Source organism: Anser anser (genome assembly GCF_964211835.1).
Source record: "Anser anser genome assembly, chromosome: Z".
NCBI lineage: Eukaryota > Metazoa > Chordata > Aves > Anseriformes > Anatidae > Anser > Anser anser.
This window is the reverse complement of record NC_139723.1, coordinates 19,544,923-19,555,083: the sequence shown is the minus strand read 5'-3', so window position 1 is coordinate 19,555,083 and position 10,161 is coordinate 19,544,923. Positions and strand designations below refer to the sequence as shown.

The following is a 10,161-nucleotide window of genomic DNA, read 5'->3' as shown; positions in this document are numbered from 1 at the left end:
CTTTTCTGGGTACCCTACTGGTAACAGCAAGAAGTGTAACTTGTTCTTGCTTGGTTTGGGCAAATCCTAGAATAAATGTGAACTGATTTATATAATAATGAAGAAGAGATTGGACACGTATAGGAATGGTACTTTCCATAAAATATAATGGACTTTCCATAATCTGGTGAGTCTATAGATAGTCACCAAACATGTGATCACTCACAGTCTCAAAAAAGGGAACAGTGCAGTACATGAAGGAGTATTAAGTGCAGAAAAGAAGCTCCCAGTCATGCTGTCGACTGAGGTGGTGAATTTACAGATTGCAAACATAGATCCAAAGAGATGCTGTGAGTTCCTCAGGTCTCCAATAGGATGGGGGAGGTGTTAATTCGGATTGGGGTATGCACAGCAAATACTCAAGGTAGTTATGCACTGTAGTATGGACATACCTTCCATATTAGTCTGCAAAAAAATGATTATCAGGAAGTCATAAAAAATATTTACCTTTTTGCCTCTATCTTTAATATTGAAACATTTCTCTTAAACTTTAGACTGTTTGGCCTAGAAATTGTGCTTCTGCATTGCTTTGTTTTAAATAACTATTTGGTGTCAGGTTTGTAGTTTGCTGGCCTGTTATTAGAGAAGTTACTGGTCTGTTAAGTTCCGGTACAATGTGTAAATAACAAATACTAACTCTGTTCCCCAGAAAGCTAGGGTTGGGCTGGTTTTAAATTCCTTTTGTGTTTGTTTGTAGTCCAGAACAGCAGTGTTCTCATAACAGGAACCCGCTAAATTCAGACATATGTTTTAGGCATGGGTAGTTTATCCCAGCTTGGTCTTGTACCAACATTTTGCTTTGCCTTAAACTACCCACTTCGCTCTTCAGATGGATATACACAAGAAGCACTATATTTGTCTACTTAGCCTGTGGCTTATCTCTGCTACATTTGCCCATTCCCTCATCAATAAAATCACCCCATGTACCTTTATTATTACTTTTACGCATCTGTCAGTATATTAATTTTCTTCTGTGTGTGTATCAGACTAGAGTGGTTTAAGCTTATGACTGAGGCTGATTATCCTTACAAGATTTGCTCTTTGTGGACTCCCATGGGACGCTGTGTCCATGTTACTGCCAGTAGCAGTGCATGGGAAACTCTTTTTGGCAACTGGAAGGGTGAAGATGACCCTGGGCTAACTTAACAATACTCTTTCTCCTGTCCACTACAGTGGCATTACTTCTAATAATTAAGTCAAAATAAATCCTTTGCAGTTTATACCAATGTGTCTTGTGACAACGCTGTCTTTCAGTTAAGGGAAAACTGAACCCTTTTTACCTCTATTGGCCTCCAAGCCCACATTAGGTAGCATATAATAGTTGCAGTAAATAGCTTTATAATTTTAAATTTGCAAAGCAAATTATTGAATTTACACTAATTTTACAGCCAGCTTCAGAAATCCCATTCTTTTGACTAAAATGCATTCTAGTAGGAATTGAATACGTTTATTGTAAGCAACAAACTACAAAAATAAACAAATAAATAAATGGAAAACATCTTGTGTGTGTACCTATTACCAGCAAGTCTAAACTATACCAAACGGCTCTGAAGATTTTAAATGTGTAGAAATGTTTTATATGCACAACAGAAAATATGACAACGGCACAACTCAGTTGATACTTTCAGGAGAGGATCTTCCGTATGCAGACTCATTAACTACTGTACACCAGTTGTTTTCTGAGGTCAACTGCACAACTTTGGTGACAAATTTTTTACAACTGGGCCGGCAGTCCCAACCCTTGGCTCGGTTGGACTGGATGACCGCAGGGCTCTCCTCCAACCTGCCCGTCTCTGAAACCCAAAGCACGCCGCATCGGGGCGATGCCGATGCGGTCGCCCCGCACCTCAGGCCTCACGGACCCCACCTCACCGCGCCCGCCATAAGGCTTCTGCGGCGGGGGAGAGGCGGGGCAAATGGCGGGCGGCGCCGCGGCGCCTCTCCCTGACCGCCGGCGCCCCCCGGCGGCGGCAGCGGGCACCGGCCCCCCTCTACCCCCGGCATGGAGCGAGGCGGCGGCAGCGGCGCCGCCGGCCCTTCCCCGTCCCAGTCCCCGTCGCCGTCGCCGTCCCCGCCCGAGGACCGCGAATGCTGCGCGGGGCTGTGGGAGCTGCCGGTGGAGCGCTGCGAGAGGCGGCCGGAGTGCGGCCGCTGCAGGTGAGGCGCGGCGAGGAGCCGGCGGCACTGCGAGCGGAGCAGGAGATGGCGGCAGCCGCTGCGGGCCAGGCCTGGCTCCGCCGGGCCGGGCCGGGGCGGGCTGGGGCGGGCTGGGGCGGGGCGGGGCGGGGCGGGGCGGGGCGGGGCGGGGCACGGCACAGCGCAGGCGGCCTCAACGGCAGGCCCCCGCCCCGCCCCGCCGCCCGGAGGCTGCGCTGAGGGCCGGGGCGGTGACAGCGGGAGGGGTTTGGTGTGCCTTGTGGCTGCTGCGGAGTTGTGATCCGTGCGTTGGGAAACGGCTTCCCCGCTGCTGGCAGCGAGGGCAGCGGGCATTTGTGTGGGATTTCTGCGGATTTAGGGACGCTGGGTGAGAGCTGCTGTTGTGTTTTCATAGAATCATTAGTGTTGGAAAAGACCTCCGAGATCATCTGGTCCAACCATCCTCTTACCACCAATGTCACCCACTAAACCATGTCCATAAGCACCAGGTCCAACCTCTCCTTGAACACCCCCTGGGACGGTGACTCCACCACCTCCCTGGGCAACCCGTTCCAGTGCCTGACTGCTCTTTCTGAGAAGAAATGCAGTCCCTCATTGTTTTCCCCCACAGCGTAAATCTGGCTGTTCCAGCCCAAAGCCTCTCCTCGTACACTGTGGGCATGGGGAACCTTGTCCAGGTTGCCCAGGCCGCACCGAGGTCAGGGTGGGCAGGGGACTCTGGTGTCCTCTATACGACATGCAGAGAGCGGCCAGGCTTTGGGTGCTGTGCCACGTGCAGCTTGAAGGCAAGAAACTACCAACACCTAACAGTTTTTAGGAAATTCTAAAATCCGTTCACACTCTGGGATGTGGAGGGGTTAATACAGCTTGGTGGGAACTCAGATTTTTCAAGCTATCAGTGACTTCTGATTTACAGAAATACAATGTAACCAGGCTAGGTTTATATATATCCTTCTCATGTAGTGACTGGGCAATACCTCAGTGGCTCCTGAAGGAAAAAATTTGTGCAAAACCACTAAATAAAATATTTTCTAGTACCTGTATTGATTTGATGCGTTTCTGTTGATTGACAAAACAAATAGAGAGGCATCTAATTTTATGAAGTGTCGGTGTAGTCACTGTAAAGTAAAGCTCTTCAAAACTTAAGAATTCAGGAGATCATTTTTGGTGAGGTTCCTGTAAATAGGTCTTGTAAATGTTCCTTAAATGAAAGTTGATGAGGTTTACTAGTGTTATAAATGACTGAGTCCCAAATAGGATTACAATCAGAGTTTACAATTTATTAAACGAATAGAGGCAAGCAAACAGCGCTGGGTGCGCCGGGAGTCTCTGCTCCACCGGGACGCACACCCGTTACGTAAGGCATCTACCTTTTTATACTCCTAGGCTAATACATATTTATTACTACTTCTAGAAGAGGCAGGGTTATTATAATTGGTTTCCCAAATCCGATGTCGCCTGCTTATCAGTCTCTGTTACTTTCTCAGGGGCCGTTCGAACAGGGAGACAGGGAGGCTCATATTTTCCTCCTTATCTCGTGGTCCAGGGAGACAGGAAGGCTCTTATTCTTCCTCCTTATCTAGTGGTCTCTTGGCCGGCTATCAGAAGTTACTGCACATCCGTGCAAAGTCAGCAGTTTTTCTCCGAAGAAATCCCTTTGTTCTTTTCTCGCCTAAACCCAGGCCTCAATGTTAACCCTTCAAAACCCCTTAGTGGCACGAATTGCTGGACCATTTCTTACAATTCCTCCCTTTTTTTTTTTTTTAATCATCAATTCGTGTCTCTCCTTCAACCTTTGTCAGTAACAATTGGATTTCATCAGTCAGTTCTCGGGGTGTCCACTTCTTAAGCATCATTATCGACACGTCACCTTTTCTCTCCACTGAAGTCATCACAAATTGGGTGCTATTTATTACTCGCCGTATCAACAACGTAAAGCAAGGTATCATACAAGGTATAAACAATAATGTCATTACACCACATAAAAATAAAAACAGCATCCTTTTAACCCATGGTTCACCAGGCAACCATGAAAAGAAATCCCAATCCATACCCTTCCAAGTTTGTACTGGGACGTGGGCTAACTTTCTAATTTCCTTTGTTATCTGCTTGACCACTTTTCCATTATCATCAATCTGTAGACAACAATTAGAATCGTTCAGTTTTCCACATACTCCCCCTTCTTCTGCTAGTAAATAGTCTAAGACCATTCTATGTTGGAATATAGCATTTCTCATTTGAGTGGATTGGTCAGCCAAAAGATCCAAGGCTGTCGCTGTTTGATTTGTTACAACTTCGAGGATAGCTTGCAACCTAATTATTCGGTTCAAATTATAAATAGGTTCTCGGGCTCCTGATATCAACTCATTTGGGTTCCAGGTGGCTGGCCCATAATGCTGTATGATTCTTTCAGGAGGCCATTCATCCTTTCCCCATTTTTGGGCACTACCCCCGGATAAGGAAGTATCAATAGATCGTTTTACTCTGTTCAGGTCATCATATAATCTTATTCCTAAATGATTTCCTTGTGTTTGTGACAATAAAAAGAACAAGGGTCTTATGTACCCCCCATAGCATATTCCCGACCAGTTTCCAGGTAGCCTCTTGTAAGCATGTTTGCCACACACCCAATAATGTCCCTTTAGGGCCCACGTCCCGTTTGGAAAATGACCATCCCATCCATCTTTACCCTTTGGGGCGTGATAATACAGAGTGTCCTTGTTACCGAGTGGTCCTGTTACAATGTCTGCCCCGTTTGTACTCGTATATGCACGCTTCCAAGCTCCCACGTTGGGTTTCCACTTACAGTCACAATTCAGTTCTCTTTGGCGACCTGTCATATTATAAGCCTTTTTCGCCGTCCAATCTTGAGAGTGTGGGAAGCGCCTTCAATCATGGGGTTGGGCCCGCTTTCAGAGCTTGTGTTACCATTCAGCCCTTCAGGGTGATCCAGCTCCTGGAAAAACTAATCACAATTTTATTATGGGTTTAAAAGGTTCTCATGTTATTTTTCTCAGGACAAACTGATCTTGGTGAGGGAGAAGTCCGGTCGAGGCACTCTCACTCGGCGGTCTATACCCATAGGGGTTGCCTCCCTCGGTAGACCATACACGCCGCAGTGGAGGGTCCTACCCCGGTCTTGCCTTCTCCCTTTCCTCCCTTCAGACTTGTCCTCTTTATCCAGTGCCCTTAATTCATGCAGAACCTCATTGCTGGGATATCAGTTCCTCTTTAGTCTCAGTTTCAGTTCCCCAGGAGTGGACTCAACCCTCCAGGCTTCGGTAGTTATTGGTCCTTTTATTCTGGATGCGTGGGTCCAACCCCTTCTTGCTGTTCTCACAGCTGTTTCAGTAGTAAGTAAAACAAGGTACAGTCCCTCCCATCGGGGGTTCAATGATTCTTCTCTCCAGGTTTTTATTAAGACCTTGTCTCCTGGTTGTATTTTATGAATAGCAAATCCTAAAGGTGGTGTCTGAGTCATCATCCCAATTTATCTTATCTCCTGTAATCTCCTTCCAATGGTAATTATGTATTTCTGGATACTATGATCCTCAACTACATTGTTCCCTAGGGGCATCCCTTGAGAATAAGGCGTACCATATAACATTTCATATGATGATAACCAGTCTCACTGTGTGGTTTAGTTCTTATGTTTAAAAGTGCCAATGGTAAGCATTTCGTCCAGGGCAGCTGTGTCTCGATCATTAACTTAGCCAATTGTTGTTTTATTGTTTGATTCATCCTTTCTACTTTCCCTGAGCTTTGTGGGTGCCACGGAGTGTGGTATTCCCACTGAATACCTTTCAAGGGGTACATCCTTCGAATATTCACGGCTGGCGTATGTTCGATTATTTCCACACAATTGTGTTCCAATGGTCCTTCTTCTGGAACAGTTCCTAGAAATACTGCTGGATATAACAGGTTAGTCGTTTTCAAGGTTATGTCATCTTGTTCAGTTAGTATTGCCTGATATTTCATCATCCGGCTGGGTGATAACCAGTGCCCCCCCCCTTTGTTCCAAAACGGTTGTTACCATATGTGGTCCAAAAACTTCAGTACGTTTTCCCATTTGAAGGCAAATAATTTTCTACTATCTTTATCAAGAGGTATGCAAAAGAAGGCATCCTTTAAATCTATCACGGTAAACCATTTATATTTCTCTTTCACAGATGTTAACAATGTGTAAGGATTAGCTACTACCGGGTGAATATCCTTTGTTATTTCATTTACTGCTCTAAGATCTTGTACAGATCTATACTCGCCATTCGGCTTCTTTACTGGAAAAATTGGAGTATTGTATTCCGATTTACATTCTTCCAGAATCTGATATTTGAGAAATTTGTCAATAATTTTCACTATTCCCGTGCCTAGCTTCTATCTTAAGTGGATATTGTTTGATTCAAACAGGTTTGGCTCCTTCCTTTAATTCCACCTTTACCAGTTGTGCCAGTTTCGACTTCCCTGGTACATCTGTTTCCCGTACTGTTGCTATAACTGCATTTTCTACTTCTCTTGGAATATTAACAAAGGGTTTATCTTTGATCATTAGGATTTGGCCTACTTTGGACTCAGGTACCTTCATTATTAATTCTCCATCCTCAAAGGTTATTGTTGCATCTAATTTGGCTAATAGATCCCGTCCCAAGAGTGGCATCGGGCATTCTGGTACATACTAAAATTTATGGGTTAGTTCCTCACCCCCAAAACGCAAATCAAGGGGTCGTAAGAATGACCATTCTTCCTCTTTCCCTGTGGCTCCAATTATTGTAGTTGTCTTAGTTCCTAATCGTCCTTTTAAACTATTTAACACTGAATATGTTGCTCCTATTACATTTACAGCCTAATTAACACAGAGAAAGAAGCTCCCATAACCAACAAAAAATTCAAGCCTGTCTTCGTTTCCTAGCTTTATTTCAACTAGTGGACCTGCTAGGGTAGATGCCCCAGGTCCCCATCATTCCTGACTGTTGTTTGTCCTGCAGCCTAAGACAATTTCTTTCTGATATCAGGGGCTGATTGCCCTGGAAAGAGGTTAGCCAGTTGCCTCTGTTTGTTTGTTTGTTTGTTTGTTTGTTTTTAAGCCAGGTCCATTTTTTTTTCTCATTGCATTTCAAAGTTGGTCCAAAAATTCAAAAATTCCATAGGGGTTTCTTTTGGACCTTGTTGGAACAGATTCTCGTTTCCCATTTTAACCAGATTTTGGTATTTACATAATTTCCGGGGTGATTAGGGTCTCAGTGAGGGGGTCGGTCAGGGGAATGCAATCGTTGACAGTTCCCTGAGCGGTCCCATTGGCAATCTGAGCTCACACAGGAACTCAGGTTGTTTCAAGAGTTAGCTGCTTTTCTGTTTCCACGACAACTCTCTCGGACCCATCACGGTCCCCCTGCCCCAGAGGGCTCACACCGCGATTTAGAGATCTCAGCCTCGGGTTGAGGCGGAACTATTAGCATTCCTACATCCTCTTCCCCTGCTCATTCAACTTCAAACAGCTCTGTTAAATACTACATGCCACACAGCCTTTAACACCTTCAACAACCCTTTTAACACTTCCTTTATCTTTCTCCAGCCCGTACTTTTCTAATGCCAACACCAAAGGCTCAGTCAGGGGCCAACTTAATTCCAAACCTTTTCCCTCCAAGATGCTGAAACAACATATCACTATACAACATTTCATCCTATTTTCCTTCTCTCCTCAAAAACATTAATTGCAAGACACTGTTATAGTCGATTGATCCATAAAGTGGCCATTTAGTTTATATAGTGGCCACCATTGATTGCAATACTTAGTGAAAGTCCTCTTGCTTTCTGTGCCCCCATTTCTAACAATATCCTTCCAATGTGCCAATATGCACCCAAGGAGGCTTTTTTTTTTTTTTTTTTTTTTTTTTTTTTAGGACGTCTTTTTTTTTTTTTTTTTTTTGGATTTTCCCCTTTTCCTTGATTTCCCATTCCCTTTTATTTATTTATATTACTTACTGTCCCTTGTTTCAATTTCCACGCAAACCTTTTTATTGCAGGTTTTTACTATCTTTTCCTAATCTTCTTCCCAAATGTCCCAATTCTTTGGGATTAAACTCTTCTTTCCACATACAAACTTTACTATTTCAGATTATTAATGAGCCCCATTCCAATCATAAATCCGCAGGACTTCGGAAAAACACCTGAAGCACTCAGCCTTCCGTCTTCTAGACAAACAATAACACCTTTTCCACAAAATTTACATTTCAATAAGACCGAATTTCAAGCCGAATGCTAATTTTTCTCATGCACTTTGTTAGTAAGCCTACACAAAACAAGGAATCACTCCTGTGTATCCGTCAAGATGGGGGTTTAAAAAGGTATTGAGGCCTAAATAAATTCGCTCTCCCCCTTCTTACCAAATTCCTAGGGCTCAGGCCCGAACCACCAAAGAAGTGACTCTCCGTTCTACCACTTTGATAATCAGTCAGCCCCTCTCCCCCGATACTTGGGAAACTGACCGAACACCACCGCGAATATACCCAAACTTTTAAACTGTTACTTAGATAATGCTCCCACCTTCCTCCTTGACACAGTCAAAACATTTAAGAACAAAACAGGATTACAAGATGCACCACCGGGGGTGGATTGTTAGGATATAGAGGTGGTAGGTTATCCAATGACTCCCATTCATCATCTTTTTCTTTTTCCTTTTTTTTTTTATTTTTTATTTTTTTGTTCTCTTCTTCGTCAAACTTCTCGTCTGCTTTTAGTGTAAATATTGAGGCTGGAAAAGGACGTGAGATCCTGATCCATAATCCTGCATAATCACTTTCCTCCTGGCTAAAAGGTTCCTTTGAGTTAACATGTAGATTTAAAGCCTGGCAAACCCAGTCTTCAAAAGATCCGAAAATAGGCCAAAAGACATGTGGTCTTAAAGGCTCCTTTGGCCATTCTATCATACAATACTGAATCATTTTTACTTTGCTTTTTCCTTTTCTGGGGCCCCTATCGTTCCAATTTCTAATCATTATCCCTAATGGACTTTCTGGTGGTATGTCTGGTAATTTGCTCCCTTTTCTCTGGTCCCGGGTCTTCAATTTTGTCTGACCCATCTAGGAATTTTACTGTGGCAATTCCTACAGCCCTTGGTTGCCTTAGTGAGAGTGTCTTGCAGGGGGTTTAGGACCTATCACCCACCCACGAATCCTATAGGAATCGCTTCGGTCCTTCACCGGCCAAGTCCCTCGCGGGAGATTGGAACCGCGGTTAGAAGACCTCCACAATCGCTTCGGAACTACGTTCCGTCTCAGTCACACTCTCACACACACAGGCAACCGAAACCCACCCAACCGAACGGTATACACATTAAATACTTACGACTCCGTCGTCTTCGTTCGGATCTTCGCGCGCAGAATTACGGGCAAAATATAGTGCTGCAGCCGGCAAAGGGAGCTCATAAAAAAAATCTAAATCTTTGCTTGCCCTTATTCAGGTTCAGGATGGTGTTAGCCCCGACCTGACTCGAACAGGAGCCACCAAATGGTGGGGGCGCCCCTCCTAGATCAAGTCAGAATTCAGGAACCAAGACCATCCCGGACGAGCCCCCAATTGTTATAAATGACTGAGTCCCAAATAGGATTACAATCAGAGTTTACAATTTATTAAACGAATAGAGGCAAGCAAACAGCGCTGGGTGCGCCGGGAGTCTCTGCTCCACCGGGACGCACACCCGTTACGTAAGGCATCTACCTTTTTATACTCCTAGGCTAATACATATTTATTACTACTTCTAGAAGAGGCAGGGTTATTATAATTGGTTTCCCAAATCCGATGTCGCCTGCTTATCAGTCTCTGTTACTTTCTCAGGGGCCGTTCGAACAGGGAGACAGGGAGGCTCATATTTTCCTCCTTATCTCGTGGTCCAGGGAGACAGGAAGGCTCTTATTCTTCCTCCTTATCTAGTGGTCTCTTGGCCGGCTATCAGAAGTTACTGCACATCCG

At 44.6% G+C, this 10,161-nt stretch overlaps 2 protein-coding genes across 2 annotated transcripts in view; one reads left to right on the top strand and one right to left on the bottom strand.

The window, feature by feature from the left end:
• The first annotated feature begins 647 nt into the window (after window positions 1-647).
• Window positions 648-10,161, top strand: part of DTWD2 (DTW domain containing 2) — a 108,908-nt gene continuing 99,394 nt past the window's right edge. The window contains exon 1 of the mRNA XM_083816080.1: window positions 648-2,196. Coding sequence (XP_083672206.1) covers window positions 2,042-2,196 — 155 coding nt within the window. The 5' untranslated portion in view covers window positions 648-2,041. The remainder of the gene's footprint in view (window positions 2,197-10,161) is intronic.
• LOC310889092 (endogenous retrovirus group 3 member 1 Env polyprotein-like) lies at window positions 3,927-9,898 on the bottom strand. Its single transcript, XM_083816079.1, has 3 exons — window positions 9,538-9,898; window positions 5,997-6,104; window positions 3,927-5,161 (listed from the first exon to the last, which is right to left on the bottom strand). The coding sequence occupies exon 3, from the start codon at window positions 5,034-5,036 to the stop codon at window positions 3,960-3,962; it is 1,077 nt and encodes a 358-aa protein (XP_083672205.1). The 5' UTR covers window positions 5,037-5,161; window positions 5,997-6,104; window positions 9,538-9,898; the 3' UTR covers window positions 3,927-3,959.